Genomic DNA, 18769 nt, shown 5'->3' with positions numbered 1-18769 from the left:
GCCTTCGCTGACCCCATCATTGTCCTAAAAGTCCTTAGTCTGTACTCTCATAACATCCTTTGAGTTTCTAAAACTTTTAGCACTTTCCATTTTATATGTAGACTATATGTTCATTTGTTCATCTCTCACATTGACTCTCTAAGCTGGGAGAGGCTGGATCAGATTATAATCATCTTCGTATCCCTAGTACTTACACCTGGCCTAGACTATTTATTTTTATTATTTAAATAAACTGACCTGACTTTGTTCTGGTTGGTTTTGTTCTGAGGCCCGGTCACTGAACTTGGTCTTTTATCTCAGAAGTTGAAGGTCTCTCTAGAGCCAGCTGCAAAGTTCCCAGAGCACTAATAAAACCACAGCCAATAAACTGCAGAGTGGGCTGCCCTGAATCCGTGTTTCAAAACACAAAGTCCAGGGGTTGGAGCAGGAGCAGAAGAACAATGGAAGCTGCCCCATCCAGATTCCTGTTTCTATTATGTCTCTTCATGTATGAGCTGTCCCCAGATGGTGCTGCAGAAATTCAGGAATCCTCAGGTAAAAGAAAAAAGCACATGGGTGACCACGGGGTGAAGGTATTGTTGGGAGAATGGAAGGGAACACAGTACTACACTGGGTACTTTACCTCCAAATCTAGAAAAATTTCCAGGAAATACTAGATTAAGACCTGTGTTGCCTAGTGGAGAAGAAGGAAGTCTTGCATTGTCTTTGAGAGAGATGCCGTAAAGTGGGGTCACTCTCCATATGTCGGCCAAAAAATAAATAAAAATAAAGCCTTGAAATGATAATTGCATTCTCAGATCTCCTTGGCCTTAGAGTGAATAGAAAAAGTTTAGATGCACTCATTATTTAGAACTGCTTTTCTATCCAGTCCCTAACACAGTCTCTTCTCTCTCTCTCTCTCCCTCTCCTCCCTCTCTCTCTCTCTCTCTCTCTCTTATTCTCTCTCTCTCTCTGTCTCTCTTTCTCTCTTGTCTGTCTATGTGTGTCTAGAAGATCCTGGTTCTTCTCAGGAACCCATATGGCTCACAGATGTCCCAGCTGCCATGGAATTCATTGCTGCTGCTGAGGTGGCTGTCATAGGCTTCTTCCAGGTTTGTCCGGATACCATGCTTGCTATCCCCCCAAAGAAACAGAAATGTTCTATCTCAAAGGAGCCATGGCAGTCACCTGCTGGCCAGATGACAGGACATTAGAAGCCAAGGGGGCAGAGCCTGCTTTTAGCTTTGTCATTCGAGATCTCTCAATTTCTAGACATTCTCAGTCTCTGAATTACGTCTTTCTTCTACTTGCTTCAAGAGTTCTGAGGCTGCTGGCTGGGTCTCCTCATCTCTGGATAATTTGAAGCTTAAGTCAGTATCTGATTGCTGAGGCAGGGGCCAGAGTAAAGCCGACTTCTATCATCCAAGCAAAGCATTAGTCAATAGTTACCATCGTCTAAAGCCTCATCAAATAGGTCATCCCTCATTCTTCTTCCCTTTTGTTTACTCTGAAATGCTGGAAAAGGACACCATTTCATATATGTTAGCTTTCTGAAGGTATTAGCCTCCATCTTCCAGACTGGCTGCCTGGCTAATGAAAGCAGCCGTAATGAGAGGGCATCCTTCCAGGATTTTTATCTTTCTCTTGAGGTTACATCTGGTGGTTCTCACAGCTGGTCAAGCCCCTTCTCTCTTACTGCAGATCTTTTTTTGTTTTCATTCATTAATCCCAACTCACCATCACCCTGTCAATTCTGTGTACACAGCTGGAAGTAGCTGTGATGAGATGTAAGTGGGAGAGGTAGAGTGGGGAGCGCATTTTTCAGTGATGAGAGATCTAAGCGGCAGACAAAAACAGCCACCCTCAGAAAGGCAGGGAGGGGCAAAGGAGTAGAACTAGAGAAATGTGCAGTAACTTAAGCAGCCACCAGATGCCATCATTTGATCTGTGAGCAATTCCATTCTAAAGAGCAGAATAAAAAGGGGGAAGCCTAGATTAACAATTGTTCATAGCCTCGAATGAACGCCTCACACCTTTTCAGATGAGCATGGTACCAGCTGCCTCTGCTTGACCCCAGATGCAAGGCTAACCATCTTTTTTTTCTCTCTTTTCACATCTCTTCCCTCAGCCCAGAGAGATGTCAGCAAAGAATATGTTCATTCCTGTTTATTACCTGAAACTGCTGTGGGCGATGGTCCTGTAACAGCAGGGAAAATGATGTCAGCTTGCTATAGAAGGGCTGGATTTATCACTCTTAAGTGCCTTCTCTGTTCCCTCCTGCAAGCCTGGGTTCCAGAGCTGAAGCAACATGCGAGCAGTATCTTTCATAGGCAATGCCTCAGGCTTGCACACAGTAGAAGCAGAAAGACTATTCTCCCACACCCTGCACAAACATATGTTAACAAAACTTCTAAGCCTCCATTTTAATTCATTATTTTTTCTTTTTTGCCCTTTTGATAGCACTTATTTCTTATTTTTGCATTTCTTCTTGCCTCCACAAATTGTTCCTAAAATAAACGCTTCCCCATGAGCATCAGTGACAATGAAGCCTAATTTTGCAGGCAGCTAAGATTTTGAGGCCCCTCTCAGGTAGCAATAAACTGTAAGTTCTACAGTAAGGCCAGGCAGGTATCCCAGGCTTGACCATGATTTCGTGGTTACCAACTAACCCGTCCAGCCTAGAAAATTCAGCAATGCCACTGCAAATTTAGCCTGCATTCTTAGAGCCAAATGTTGTATCACGGGACACTAAGTCTATGATTTCTGATATGAGTGAGCACATTTCTACTCCCTGTTCTGTTTCTATATTTCTCTCCTCCAAAATAACCTCTGTGAGGTTTTCTCCCCACTTGTTTTTAGGATTTAGAAACACCAGCAGTGTCCGTATTTCATAGTCTGGTGCAGAAATTTCAAGACGTGTCCTTTGGAATCAGCACTGATTCTGAGGTTCTGGCTCACTACAACGTCACTGGGAACACCATCTCTCTCTTCCGTCTGGTAAGTTGCCTGGGCAGCTCAAGCCTCCTCCCAGTTTTTCCTTAGGCTGTGGATGCACAGATTTGTGAGGCTAGAAAGAAGTCTGTCTTTAACACAACGATTGATGCCCGCGTCAGGGACAATGATGACAAGGATGATGGCTCAACTCAAGCTTCCCAAAAAGATGCTGTTCTGAAACGGAAAGAGAGCTGGACTAAGAGGCAGGAGATGAAATGTGTAGCTCTGCCTGGTCACTGATCAGCCGTGTGACCTGAGCAGGTCATTTAACATTTCTTAGCTCCAATTCTTTCATCTATACAATAAAATTTAACCATATCATCTCTAAGGTAAGGTCATTCTGAGCTCTAAAATTTCATATTTTTATGTCTTTAGGAGTTCCTTTACACTTGTCAAACATGCTTTAAACAACTACTATGTACCATAGGCAAGATATTAATATTAAAAACATGTTAAGTATATTCTCTCATAGATCTTAAAATACAGTAGAGATTGTAAATATGGTTAGAATACAAAGCATCGTTATGGTTAAAGTATTATAAGGTAAAAAGGATAAAAGTAGGAATTCTGACCAAAAAAAATTTATAAGGAAGACAAACAAACCAGGATTTAAAGGATAGATAATATTTGGACAAAGTGGAAGAGAATTAATAGCCAAGACAGAAAAAATGTAACTTAAGAAACAATGATCAGGCCAATTTGACTGGAGCTCTAGGTAAATATTTTGGAGAAGTAAATATAAGACAGAGAGGCTTAATTGGAACCATATTGTGGAGAAATTTGAAAACCAGCTTGATGGGTTTTTGCTTAATTTGGTTGGCACTGGAAAACCCCTAAATCTTTAGATCATGGAGATTTTAGCAACATTATTTTGAAAATGGATAGGATGGATTATTAGGCAAAAAGACAAGACTGCAAAGAACTTTGTTAGGTGGCAAAACAGATCATGTACTAACGGTCTGTAGTAGAGAGGTAGCAATAGAAATTGAAGAAAAAGCAGGTTTTTCAAGGATTAGATATCAAAATGATGGAAAGGAGCCAAGGTTTAAAGTTAGGGTATCTAATAATAGTGAAGATATACACAGAAATAAGTTTTTCTGATGCTGTGTTTGATTGTTGAGTTTGTATTATCAGTGGAGTACCAAGGTAAAGATGACCGGAGTCCACCCTCAGAAAGATAGGGAGGGGCAAAGTGAGAAACTGAGCAAAAGATAAAGTTTCAAAATTTCTGGGCTAAATGTTCTTCACCCTCTTATCTATCTCTTTCACTTCTCTCCAACTCTCTCTTACAAGTATTTTATATTCAATGTCTCCAACTTTTTTAAGCTCTTAAATACACTGTTATCTGGTTTATACCCTGTACTCTATTAAAACGGCTTTTCATACTTCCAATCCAATGAACACTTTTTAAGTCTTATTTTACTGAACATTTCTGCCATATTTGACATGTTGACCACACTTTTCTCTTTAAGCTTCTCTCTTTCCTTGACTTCTAGGGTCCCACTTCTCTTGGTCCTCTTCTTTTTTTCCTAATCTCTTTAAGACCTTCTCTTCACCTACACTACTGCCTGACCCAATGCTCTCCCTAATCTAGATTATAGAATCCAGATTTCATGGAGGGAGAGACTGTTTTGTTCACTACTTCAACCACAGAACCTAAAAAAGTGCCTGACACATATCAGGTGCTCATTATGTGTTCATTGAATAAATGAATATGTGAATGAATCAATTAATGAATGAATGTGTAATCCTTGGGTGATATAATTCTGTTTTATGCTTGAGTAACACATGAGGATTTGGTAGGTTTTATTTCTAGCCTGGATCTTTCTCATGATTCAAATCCTTGCTATACGTAACTATTTAGGTACCCTTATAAGCACCACAATCTTAACATATTCAAAACTGAATTTATCATCTGCACCTGCTGAATCACGTTCTTTCTTCTAAAACACTATTTTATTGAATGGCTATCATTCAGTCTCTAATTTTTGCCAATTGTACCTCTTATCTTATTGAAACTACATTCTCCTTCACTCTTTCTAGTTCTTTCCTCTTTTAGATTCTTAGCATATTTGGCATAGACAATTACCATAGCTTCTTAATTGGTCTCTCTTTATTCCTTCATATGTAATTTCTAGATTGGTACAGTGACAGATTTAAAATGGAAATTTGACCATGATGCTTCCTTCTTAAATAGTCCCTGTTTCTTAAAATATCAAAATTAAGATATTTAAACATAAGTCTTTTATGACTTGGCCACTACCTGCTTCTCTACTCCCCTTTCAAGAACATTCTCACCCTGGCCTTTACCCTCTCAATACCCATATATATGCAGTATGATGATACAATTCGATTATTTCACACACTATTATTCCTCTGCCTAGAATGCCACTGCCCTCGAGTGTTCCCCTTTCACTTAGCCTCACCCAGCTGATTCCTCCTCACATTCCAGTGAATCGATTAGGCATCTTATCCTTCAGAAAGCCTCCTTGGAATCTCCAAATTGGCCTAAGTGTTCCTCTAGACTTCCATATCTCCATTTTCATTTACCACTTTACAGTGCAAGTTGTGTATTTCTGTCTGTCTCATCTTTTACCCCACTAGACCAGGAGCTATTCAAGGGCAGAAATCAGGACTTACTCGTCTTCATATTCCAAAGGTCTACAATATGTCTCTGGTACTCAGAAGATACTAAGAAAGGGTTTGAGGAACAGACTCACCTCCAAAAGTATATCTGAGGGTTCCTAAGTCCCTTTACCAACGCTTTCCCCACCTGGACAACGGTTGCGGGTTTGCATATTCATTATCGTGAAATAGGATTAAATCAAACTCTCCTGTGAAAAGCTTTGGCAAGAAAGATATGGACGGTTAGGTTAATGCCTTTCATGTTACTGTTGAGCCATCTGTAGTAACCCTTCAATATGAAAATTCTAATCAGTTTGTTGTTTATAGATCTTGCAAAGTCCTGATTTTAAAGCCAGTACTACCAAGATACACACAAGGGGAAGAAAAACAAGTGCTGTTGCTTTCGATGTCTCTACATTCTAAACCTCTAATGGGCACATTAGCTCTGTGCACAACTTATTCCTTATAAAGTCCTGTTGATGACTTCCCAGAGCCGTTCACTCTTCTTTAGCATCTGTTTTTTGTTTACTGCTAGTGGCAGACCTGTTCTGAATGAACTCTTGAGACCTCTGTGGACAAGATTATTTATGTGCCATACTAAAAACAAACACGTTGGTTCCTACCCTACTCCATTTGCAGGTCTGGGAGAGGTTCAGTTTATGCTGTGCCAGCTTTTAAATAAACACTTTATTCTCAGTTTACACTTTCAAAAGTTGAGTCCATATTTTAGTAGAGTTCTTATTCAGGAGTTTGAGATAACTTTTTTTTTTTAAGAGATCATCAACAAAAACTATTTTTCTTTACCTTGGGAAATGTAAACCTTTTGCAAATTTTCTGGTATCTTTCATGTTAGATCCATAGTTTGTTCTGCTCATTTGTTTGTTCGTTTGTTTGTTTTGGTGCCTAATTTATGATAGACACTATTCCAAATGTTTTTCAATGTTCTACCATTTAATTCTCCCAAGAATCTGATGAAATAATTATGATCCCTACATTATCAATAAGGAAACTATGGTTTCATGAGATTGATTCAGTTGTCCAAAGTCTCACAACTAAGACACAACAGACATCTGATTCACACCCAACACTGCTAACTCCTACACATACCTTTTCTATGATGCTACAGTGACTTTCTAAAGCACTTATTGCTGAAGAAAACCTTTGTGAAGTTTTTTTTTACTCCAAGATTCTAGCTATTCTAATGCCCCTCCTTCTGAAGACTTCTTTTTTTAAACTGCTTTTTCTTAAACCATTTCTCTATACCCCTGGCACAGTTTATCAAATCCCAGAATAATTTCTCAAGATTTAAAGTAAGCATTACATATTTTGAATTCAGAGTTTAAACATATAGAATTTTCAGTTGTAAGAACATATTTAGAAATAAACTGAAATGATAAGTGAAAACAATGATAAGACCGTAAGTTGAGTTACTTAATGCTTGAAATATTGGAGCAATAAGAAGCTAGTAAATGCTACATTCATGAAATGCATCACTCTCCAGAAATAATGCAGGCCAATTATATAAACATCATTGGGAAAACTTTAAGTTAGATGAACAGTAATAAGTTGTGTAAGGTAGCCTGTCTGTCTTTTCTGAGTGTGACTGCGGCATGACACTTTATACTCTCCAACAGGACTCCTGTTATTGCCCTTACAGAGATATAATACTGTGTTGAATAAACCATGAGCCCATCTTAAAATGAAATTTCAGATATTATTTGAACATTTAATTTGCTTTGACTTCTATTTTAAGAAATATAATTCGCCTAACTTTAACTCAGTAGGATAGGAATGGAAACACAGTAGAGGCATTCTTTCATTCCTTTTATGGTTATTTGTTGGGTACCTAATATAAGAAACTTACCTTGCCAAACAAAGAGCATCAGAAGGAACTAGTACATAAAAATAAATGGATAGGAAATGCAAGAAGTAAGATATATCAAATTATTAAATATTTTAAAGCATACATTTACCAAACATATGGTAAGCTAAGCAGCTTATAAAAACAAACCCAAGGACATGAAGGCATTTGTTTAACAGATGACTTTTCAGTGCTATCCAATATACTGTAACTACAATGTCAACTAAGGTGACTTTAATACATTTTGTCAAAAGCTGGGGTGTTAATTAGAGAAATACATAGGAATTCAAAGGAATATTGCTGAAATACTAATTAACATAAAAGGAGTGATTAAATCTGTTGGTTTGATAGAAGTAATGTCTAGAACATAAACCAATCCACTTCAGATACTTTTGGGGAATCTCAAAATCATATTTCAAGGTGGCAATCCTGATTTACTTTTCCTGCTTTTCTTCGGAAGCTTCTTTACTTGAAGAGAAAAATAATATGATATCTCTAGTAAAATTCTCTCCAAAAAGTAGAAAATATATTTTAAAGAATTTTTTTCCCAACTCTTGGTTCTAGGGTCAGATTTCCTTTCCAGTGAATTATACAGATAATTAATTCCCTTTACAGAAGGCAAATTTCCTGTTCAGATGTTGTTTCCAGGAAGCCTACACATGAATGTTCCAGAGTTTATTGGTTTAAAAAACAGTGAAATAATCAGACAGGTTTTGTTAAAAGAAGCAGTACAAACTGGAGAGACTTCAGGAGAGTGGTTTTTATTAAAGCTCTTTGCCTTTTAGAGAATGTTATCACCACTTAGCATCTTCTACCTCCAATATACTGCATGCCTTAAGTCCAGAAACACCTGGAGTTACTGGCTTTCCTGTTGCCTCTGTTCTGGGAAATGTGACGGACTGCCTGGAAAAGAGAGCCAGAGGGAGGGGGCTCCTGGCCCCGAGCACAGCTAAGTCAGCTGAGGCACAGACGCCAGGCCTGTGAGTTCCTAGAAAAATAATCATAAAGTAATAAGTAAACATATTAAATATGAAAAAGGCCCTGATTGTGATTATAATAATGATAAGTTTGATCGCTGCAATTAGAAAACCCTTAACTGTGAAGATGTGCCAGCTGGCAAACCAAGCCTTAAGCCACAGTGAAGATCTGTGTGCTCATTTTATTTCTCTTCTCGCTCTTATTGACTTAGGGAGGATGGTAGCACAGTGAGTAAAGACTGCACCTAAGAAGACTTTTCTCTTGCTTTTATATTTCTGCCTCAAGCTTTCCACTTTGAACTTCGTGAATTTTAAAACAATTCAATATACAAAGGGAGTTCACAGTTTAAAATATCCCATGGTTTTGATAAATTTTTTCAAAAAAACTTTTTCAGAAATACAAATGTTTTCTGTACCTCAGCAGTTATTTATTTCATAAATTTGAGTTGCGAAAAAGTCATAAAATAGTGATTAAATTGCTACTTGAGTGAATGTCAGCACATCTGTGCCTCAGTGCACAACATAGGGAAGGCACTCAATAAATAATTCATAAAAAATGGATTATAAGAGAATGACTAGATATACAGAGAATTAACCAAATTAAACATAAAGAGTGCATCAAGCTTCTTAGAGGTTTGTATTGCATTTAATGAACCCAGTGAGAGACAAACTTGAACAAAAGAAGTGAAAAATAGAAAATGGGAGTCATCATAGGGATGACAATAAAGAACAATATTAGACTCTTACTGTTTAGTGACTTTAATTTACCTTTGTCTGAATTCCTTCATGCATAAACTAAAATGATAATTACCTCTGACTTCGCTGGGTAGACTGGGAGAAAGTATCTTGAGAGCAAAAGAATGATCCATGGCAAGATCTGACTGAATAGGACCTACATAAGATAGCAGGTATAAGGGGAAGAGGTTAAAGAAATATCCAAGGGTTGGAGGTCCAAAGATCTCAAAAGTGACCCAAAGTATTTTAGGAAATGGAATTGTTCAGGACTCGGCCTTGATCATTTTATCTGTAGGCATAGTTGCTATGAGTTATGGATGCACTACATTGTGTCTTAATGGTCATGAGTAGACTAGAGGAGAGGAATGGGAAATTCTGAGAACAATGATTGGCCTATGAAATCCTATCTTTTAATATACCTAACTATGGTGGAAAGGTGGTTCTAAAATGTAATTCTGGGGTAAGAGACCAGACAGCCCCTTCCACAACAGACAATTAAAACAAAAAACAAACAAACAAAAAAAACTGGGCCAAAAAACGGGAATTAGTAAGAGAGAGGAAAATGTCTAGACAAAGATCTGGAAGACGGAAACCCAAAAGGTAAACCCCGTATTGGGAGTGCTTTTCTTCTGGGAGGCTTTTGCAAGTTCTAGAAGCAGCAACCAAGAGGCTGAGAGGTTTATGAGCATTTCTGAGACCCTCAAAGAGCCAGAAAAGTAAAAGTTGAAATCTAGGGCCCAGAAGAGAAAGTAAGAGGTAGATTTAGTAAAATACCCTTTGCTCTGCTTTAGAACCTAAAGAGCAATACCCTAATAACAAGAATGAGCCATAAGTAGACCCATCCTCCCAAGGACTGCAGCACAAATTCAAATCATCTCGATTCCTGAAATTGTATTAGAATTATCATATATGAATATATAAATATATACACATATATTCACACTCATATAATATATATAATTACACATATAATCTACCCTTAGCCATACTATAGTATAATAGCTAAAACTCAAAAAAAAAGAAAAAAATCTTAAATCAGAGAAAAGAGATTGCCCTCAAAATAATCTCAAAGGAGTAATACTAAGGTTCACAGATGACTTCTCTACAGAAAGAGTGGAACGCAAAATATAAAGAATTATACCTTGCAAAAATTGAAAAAGAATAACTGTCAACTTAGAATTGTATTTCCAGCAAAATAGCCTTCAAAAACAAAGGTTAAATAAAGATATTTGAAACAACCAAGCTGAGAGAGTAGGTCACCCAAGAGAACTACTTCATGCTAAAGGAAAGACCTATTGGCAGAAAGGGGAGAAATCTCAGATAGAAACTCAAAAATGCAGGAAAAAATGAAAAGAAACTAAAATGTAAATATGAGCATGAATGTAAAGGTATATAGACTATATAACAATGATAATAATGTCTTGTGAGATTTAGAATTAAGACATACGATAGTAATCACCTGTACGTTTTGAGTGTGGACCAGAGAATGGAGTTGAGAGGAGGTAAACTGGATTATAATATTCTAATGTCTGCATTGTCTAAAAAAAGGATAAAAGTGCCAATTAATATTAGATTTTGATAAGTAAATGGTGCATGTTGTATAATGTATGCTGGTAATCCCTAAGAGAATAACTAAAGCCTATTTAACTTCTAAGCCCATAAAGGAAAAAAGGAATAATACAAAGCATTTGATCAATTCAAAATAGGCCAGAAATGCAGGAAAATGGAATGTACAACAGGCAGAGATGATGGAAAAATGCATATTTAAAAATACAGCAATGTACTTTTTATAAGAGACATCATTTTCAAACATAATGACACAGGGACACAAGCAAAATATAAAGATAAGAAGATAAAGATATACCATACAAACACTTCCAAAAGAAAGCTGAAATAAGTATATTAATATTAGACAAAGTAGTCTTTGAGGCAACAAGCATTCTTAGAGATAAAGAATTATCTTTCATAATGATAAATTTTCAATTTGCACAAAAGATTTAACAATTCTAAATTTGCATTTATCTAATACATGTCCTGAAAATATATAGGCAGAATAACTCGCAGAATTGTAAGAAAAAATTTAAGAAAAAAATCTCCCAATCATACTGGGAGATTTTAACACTCCTCTCTTGATAGAATAAGCTAGTTTTTAAAATCAATAACAATATAGAAAATTTAAACTATAAAATTAACCATGTTACCTCATGTGCATATATAGAATATTGCATTCAAAACTGTAGACTGTACATAATTTTAAGGACACATAACATATAAAAGTTGATAAAAGATGTAAAATGTAGAAATTAAGTTAGAAATCAATAACAAGAAAATAACCAGAAAGTCTTACTTTAAAATTAAGGAATATACTTCGAAATAATCAATAGTTTAGAGAAGAAATAAGAACAAAAATTTAAAAAAACATTTTGAACTGAATGAAAAGATCTACATACAAAATTTGTGGATACATTTATAGCCTTCTAACGGAACTACCTCTTCATGAAAACTTTTCTGTTCTTTCTTAGATGATATATGGACCTGTGATGATACTTGCCATAACTTGTGGGACATTTCTGCCCACTTCTCTGTATCCCACATGGCAGTGTGTTCCTTGAGGGTAGAGAGTATCATCTATTTATAGTTCTGTTTTTGGAGCTTTAACAGTGCCTGACATGTGGTAGATAGTCCAGAAACATTTATCAATGAATGGATAAAGACAAAACAGCGACAATTTTATCCTTTTTTTTATGTTGCCCAGGCGGATAACGAACAACTGGATTTAGACAGTGAAGACATTGAAAGCATTGATGCCACCAAATTAAGCCGTTTCATTGAAATCAACAGCCTCTACTTGGTGACAGAGTACAACCCTGTGGTAAAGAATATCCCCTGTCTCCAGCCCCTAAAGTCCCTGTGTCAAGGAGGGTACTTGTCTTAATAGCAAAGATCTTTTCCTCTAGGAGTTCTGATCCTTTAACCAATAATAACAGTAACTGCCATTAACGGAATACCTAGTTGTTTATATTCCATTCTTAAGATTCATAGACTTGTCTCTATTCAACATAGAAAGAAATAGAGTCAGGAAAGTTAAATGATCTATCACCTGGCTAATAAGAAAGAGAGCCATAATGCAAAGTTAAGGTGGCTGATTCAAAAACTTCTGAGATTTGCTGCCTGACAGTGTTCAGTAAAGGTAACTCTGATCCTAGCAACACTCTAGCCCACACTCTCAAATGAGATTGCAATCTATGACGTAGTTCCATTTTTTTCCCTAAAGCATCAGGAACCAATATTTTTGTAAAATGCAATAAAATAAACAAAAAATTTTAAAAAAAACCCTAATGATGACATATTTGGATGTTGCAGCTATGTAAAATTCCTATAAAAGTTTTCATACACTTCTTCCCATTTTATGTGCCTACATCCTTGTGGACCAGTAACTAACAATTTGGATGTGGCATCACCTGCACATGCCTAGACCCACATAGCGACTCAGCTTTCTTTCTATGTTTGTCTTCTTTTGGTGTTGCATGCTGTACGCAGCTTGGGTCAAGGTGGTGGTCCATCTGTCCTCATAATCTAACACTCTACAGCTTGTAGAATTATCTTATATGGCCTGCTTTTTCTTTTCTCTGCCAGAGATCATAGAGTGATGGAGTATTAATTTCCATTGATCCACATCAGTTCAGAATTGTTATGCATTCTCTAATAATGACATTTTACACACATGTCAAGGTCTTTAGAAATTACAATACCCTTTTCCACCATATTCTCATTTAATCCTCACATTGATTTTTTGAGGTAGAAGAGAGGAAATTATTATGCCCATTTTATAAAGGAGAACATTCAAGATCCAAGTGACTTAGTCAAGATCACACAGTAAGTAGAAAAGGCATAATCGAAAGCAAAAATTTTAACTCATCATGCATTAGTTCGTCTTGTGTATTTCCATTTCACAGGAGAGAAAATGAGAGTTCAGAAAAGTGAAGTAACCTCCTCAAGGCCATGTGACTACGAATTTGAGCTTCACAGACAGCCCTCTTCACTTGTCTCTGCCTTTTTCATGACTGGTCTGTCTGACTGAATCCTGTGGTTTTTCCATTGCCCTACACAGCCTTCAACAGAAAACACCCCTTTCCTGTTGACCAAATTCATGTCCACCTCTCACACGATGTTTTGTCTCCATGGAGGGCTAACTCCATTTCCACTTTTGCTAAGGTTCTAAACACACGCATCTAGGTTTGTTGACAGCAATAATTGAAAAAAATTTTTCTTTCTAGACCATCGTCAGTCTGGTCATTGTGTCTATAGAGATGCCAGGAATGCATGTGGGACCAGAAAAGACTTTATGGTTCCTGGGTTTATGGCCCTATGGTCCTAAGTTCTGCAGGCCAACTAAGGCAGTGGCAAGAATTGGCTTTCCTGAGTTCTTATGCCTGATCTATCTTTTATCTTAGAGAAGAATGACACATTATTTTAAACTTCACTTTAGTAGTGAAGACAAACCACATCAAGAAGAAATTAGGTAAGAACTTCTTTATAGGAGCAAGTTCAACTTTTATTGTGACTTCCATTTCCCAAAAGTAGTACTTTTTTCATTTGGAGACCTGCTCCACTACTATAGCTATTGCTCATCTGCTTATGGTACAGAGGTTTGTATCAGCAGCAACTGGGCAGAAAGTCACAGAAATGTATTTGGCCTAACATGTATTTTTAATGTACAGACTCAATACTTGGCTTCAAGGTAAAAAATTAGACTGTGTTTATTAGGATTAAACTAATCATTTTTGCTACGCTCAATCCCTTCTGCTAAGACAACTGTACCTTCTGACTCGCTAGCTTTGATTTCTTGACTCTTCCCAAGGATTATCCTCCATGTCTGTTCTAGGAGCATAGATGCATGCTCTAAATTTAAGTAGTGGAATCTAGTCAAACAACAGACAATTACTTAACATCTAATCTCCCAAATTTAAAAATCTAAGAACTGGTTTTAAACTCTAGGAAGAATGTTTTGGAAAGAACCAATCGAGCCTTCCTTGACTACATGTTGGCCAATAAACCTAAAGAATCTCTACACAGCAGTGTGTAGCTTCCAAAAGGATCCTACCTAATTGTTTCCCTTCCCACCATCCTGGGACTATGTCCAGTGGTTTGTTAACCCACCATACTCTCTCTCTTCCTGTGCATGTGCTAGTTTTACAGCAATGTTTTCTGTATTTAGGAGAGTTGAAAGGGAATGGAATTTTTTTTAAAAAAAGACTTTTGCAGCACTATTTCTGGAAAATGAAATGAAGGGAGCCAGTGCCATATTTTCACTCTCTCTTCTCCTTACTCTGGCTCAAGGCTATCTCACTCTCTTCCATCACTGATGACTTCATGGCGAATTACCATCTCTAATCAGCAAAAAATGTTTCTGATCTCCTGAAGATCTCATCTCATTATTGACCCGAGGTAAACTGGTTCAACCACATTTAGGGTTGAACTGGTTTAGAAGGAGTTTTGTATGTACATTCTGATGGTTTAAGAGCATGGACTCTGGAGCCAGACTCTCTTGTGTGAATCCCAGTCCACCTCTTATGTGACTTTGAGAGAGTCTGTGCCTCAATTTTCTCATTTATAATACTGGGAATTTGAGAATTAAATTAGTTATTATATGTGGAGACCTGAAAACAGTGCCCAACAGATAGTAAGCACTCAAAAGTGTGCACTATTAATATGGAGTCAAAGGCCACATTTTAAATGTATCTGACTGCTCTTAACACATGAAGAGAGATTACCCCAAAACTTAACAGTTTAAAAGAGTAAAAATTGATTATCTCATACAGTTCTATGGGAAGCAATTTGGGAGTGACTAGGCTAGGTGCTTCTAATCTGGGGCCTCTTGTGAAGTTGCTGTGATAGGTTATGGAGGCAACGTCATCTGAAGGTGTGATGGGGGCCGGAAGATCTGTTTCCAAGATGGCTCAGTCACATGGCAGACAAGTCCATGTTGGTTGTTTGTAGGAGAGCTTAGTTCCTTGCTTTGTGAATCTCTCTATAAAGCTGCTTAAACACCCAACAATAGGACTGGCTTTTCCCAGAGTAATTGATATAAAAGTAAGGCAGAACCCACAATGTCTTTGACGACTTAATCCTTGGAAGTCACACTCCAGCATATCTGCAATATCTCACTGGTTACTCAGCTCAGCCCTATTCCATGTGGAAAAAAGGGATCTACACCATTGCATGAAAACCAGAGTGTGTGACTTACCGAGAGCCATCTTGGAGGCTAATTATCATTTGTGTTATTGGTTGAGGGCTCTCATTTATGTTTCTGTCTATGTATTTACTGGGTTGCCTCTAATAGATTGCTTTTTTTTTTTTTTACCCCATCTCTCTTTTATTCTACTATGATACATTTCAACTTGCCAGACTGCAATTGGCTTATTTAATAGTATGATTCAGATTCATCTTCTCCTGATGATGAACAAGGCCTCCCCAGAGTATGAAGAAAGCATGCACAGATACAAGAAGGCAGCTAAGCTTTTCCAGGGGAAGGTAAGTCTGGCATGAGAGACACCCTTTTGAAAATTCGGCACATGCACACTAGAAAAAGTGGCATGGGGTGAGGGAACTGAAATATATAAGGAAAACAAGTACGGTTAAAAGATAAAGTAAGAACTGGAACATAATAGATCACATTACTGTGATTTAAAATTAAAGATACTGTATTTTATACTATTAAAGACCTGTATAATCATATCTTCTGTTGGTGGTAATCCTATTTCTTTTTTTCTACATTGATAAGTTGAGCAAAAGTATAGATGTGAAAATAAAAATTACCTATTTATCACATTTTTTTACTACTTGCCATAATCTCTTAAAGTGTTAAATTTCAGGGCTTATTTCTCATATCAAACACCTATCACGTACTTGGTGCCAACTGGATGTCCAATAAATACTTATTTCTTTCCCTTTCCTACTTTGTGCAATTCTGCTTGATATCACTGACATAGTAAAACTTCAACCATTTTAAGGCTACTGCATTGAACCAAGAGGCCTGTTCAATGATGAGAACTGTCTGATGATAAAATAAGCTGACTTTCTGGTGGTTGTTTTTCTAACACAGGAAGTTTTCAGTGTTACCAAATGTAGCCAATGCTCTAATCAGAATATTATAAAGAAGATTTCTACTCTGGGTAGAAGGTTTGATTTAATAATATAAAATACTTAGCATTTATCTACTCACTATGTGCCAAAAACTGTACTAGAAATACTGAATGTATGCTCTCATTTAATCTCCCCAGCAAAAGCCCATTTTGCCCATGAGAGCCCTGAGTGTCAGTGAGGCTAAATAATGTGCTGAAAGTCACACAGCTAGAAAGTACCAGAGGCAAAATTTAAAACTCATTCCATTAGGTTCTACTTTCTCCCTTCTATGTTCTTAAAACTATATCAACTGGATCGAAAGGATAAAATACCTAATTCAAAGTAAGAATAAATTCATTCTAATTCGACTAAGATTTAAATTGTGTGGTACGACCCATAAATTCAATCAGAGTAAACTGCCACAATTACAGAATGTCTCATTCTCCTCAGGACCTCGCATAGATCTTTCTCTTTCAAACTTCTCCAACTGCAGATTCTTTTTATTCTGGTGGACAGCGGTGTGAAGCAAAATGGGAAGGTGATATCATTTTTCAAACTAAAGGAGTCTCAACTGCCTGCACTGGCCATTTACCGAACTGTGGATGAGGAGTGGGATACCTTGCCCATGGCAGAAGTTTCTGTAGAGCACGTGCAAAGCTTTTGTGATGGATTCCTAAAAGGGAAATGGCTGGTAAGTGTGAGACTATAGGGAAAGCAAGTTGAGTTTTCTTCCTCTATGTCTCTTTTATTTCCCATTGAATAAAATTTCTCTGGGCTCCACTGGATTTGATTAAGAACAAAGGTAAATGACGATATGGTGAACAGAGTCTTGATGCTTTTTGGGAACAGAGAATAGAACTACAAAAGCATTTTTGGAAAGGTCTTGCCTATTCAAAGGAGCTGAATTTTGAATTTCACCGTTCTGTGCACAATATCAGTGGGAAACAAATCAAATTCCATATAAAGAGTTCATGAGATTGCAGGTAGATTAAGACTTCCATGAGTAACTAAATAGCTCAGTTCTTTAATCTCAGAACTCAGAAACAAGAGTGGACTCCAAATCTAAATATCGGTGTCATGATGTTTTTCAGGGAGAAAATCATGAATCAGAAGAAAAGACTCCAAAGGTGGAACTCTGATTTCTCCCTGATACTTCTGCGTACCACCAAGTATCTACTTTATGTTGAATAAAGAGGAGTAACATCAGGCCCTACAGATACACACACACACACACACACACACACACACACACACAGAGCTTCATTTTGTTCCTTAAAATCTCATTTACTCTCCTTGTCCTTTCTTTTAATTTTCCTATACTCTTACTACCCATTTAGTTTTCTCTTATGTATTCATCTCATGTAGGCCTATAATACCATTATCATACCACTAAGTCGAGGCTTTAAGAGAAATCTTGTGATGCCACTATGAAGAGAGACATGCCTTGAGGGAGATTGTTCTGATTTGTCATTCGATATTGAATGTGGACCCTGTAGATGACTTTCATACAACATAGTTTCTTCTCTACTAGGGTTACCTAAGGGTTAAAACTCTACTTTCGTTAGAAGTACATGTTCCCATCTCAGATTCAGGGCAAAGAACAAAAGGACAGTTTTAAAACACCTTTCTAAATTGTCTTTTTGCCAGAAGTCAAATGATGTTCCCCAGTTTCTGAACTCAGCAGAAACAGACCATGTAAAAACTCTACGCTTGTTTAGCATTCCTAACTCCCCATGTAAATCGATAATCACACGATAAATGAAAGGCCATAATGTTATAAGAAAAAACTGGCATCTTTTTTCAGGTCAAACCTTTTGTAAATACTCAGCTGCCCAACTAAGCAATATGTACCCTCACCAGTGATCCACTAATGTTCACTCTGCGGGTGGGATGGAAGGTGGGTAGAAACCATCCTGAGTGAGGATTAGCATAAATGTGGCCAAAAAGTTCAGAATTGAATCAATTAACAGGTTCAGGTTGAGGAAGAGGCGAGCGGACGGGGGCACTTGGCCCTGGGGCAGGCTAGTGCTGACTAAGTGTGTGGATTACTGCAGGTGAAGTGTGCAGTCCAGCCCATGTGGGAGGGAGAGCTTGGCTGTGTGTCTCTGGCTCATAGGCTATTACTGTCAACACACAGATACTGCATTGTTCTAGGAGGCCCTTGGCTCAAAACGAAAGTATCTAAGTGCTGAGAAGCTAAAAAAAAAAAACAACCCACAGTATACACCTAAGGACTGGTCCAAGTGAGGAACAGAGAGTGAAAGACTTAGTTGTTTTTTTCTGTGGGGAAAACTCCACAGCCTCTGAGCTGGGAGTCAGCAGCTGGCAAGGACACTGTGAAAGCAGCAGTGTACAGCACATCTCTCAGCAACATGAGAAGGCCATCCAGTCCATCCACAGGGCTGCAGAAAACCACCCAAAAAATCTCTTGCTTGAGGCTGAAAAATACTCCAAGGATAGGCATACCCCAGAA

The 18769-nt window shown here is 37.5% G+C and overlaps 1 protein-coding gene across 1 annotated transcript; it reads left to right on the top strand.

The window, feature by feature from the left end:
• The first annotated feature begins 323 nt into the window (after positions 1–323).
• Positions 324–17435, top strand: ERP27 (endoplasmic reticulum protein 27). The gene is made up of 7 exons (XM_006912650.2): positions 324–534; positions 991–1091; positions 2839–2976; positions 11927–12043; positions 15580–15705; positions 16790–16987; positions 17388–17435. Exons 1-7 carry the CDS (start codon positions 441–443, stop codon positions 17433–17435), a joined length of 822 nt encoding a protein of 273 aa, XP_006912712.1. The 5' UTR covers positions 324–440.
• The last annotated feature ends 1334 nt before the right edge of the window (positions 17436–18769 follow it).

Source organism: Pteropus alecto, unplaced genomic scaffold (assembly GCF_000325575.1).
Source record: "Pteropus alecto unplaced genomic scaffold, ASM32557v1 scaffold103, whole genome shotgun sequence".
NCBI classification, from domain to species: Eukaryota; Metazoa; Chordata; class Mammalia; order Chiroptera; family Pteropodidae; genus Pteropus; species Pteropus alecto.
The sequence above is the reverse complement of the archived record's forward strand: the minus strand, read 5'-3'. Positions and strand labels throughout refer to the sequence as shown.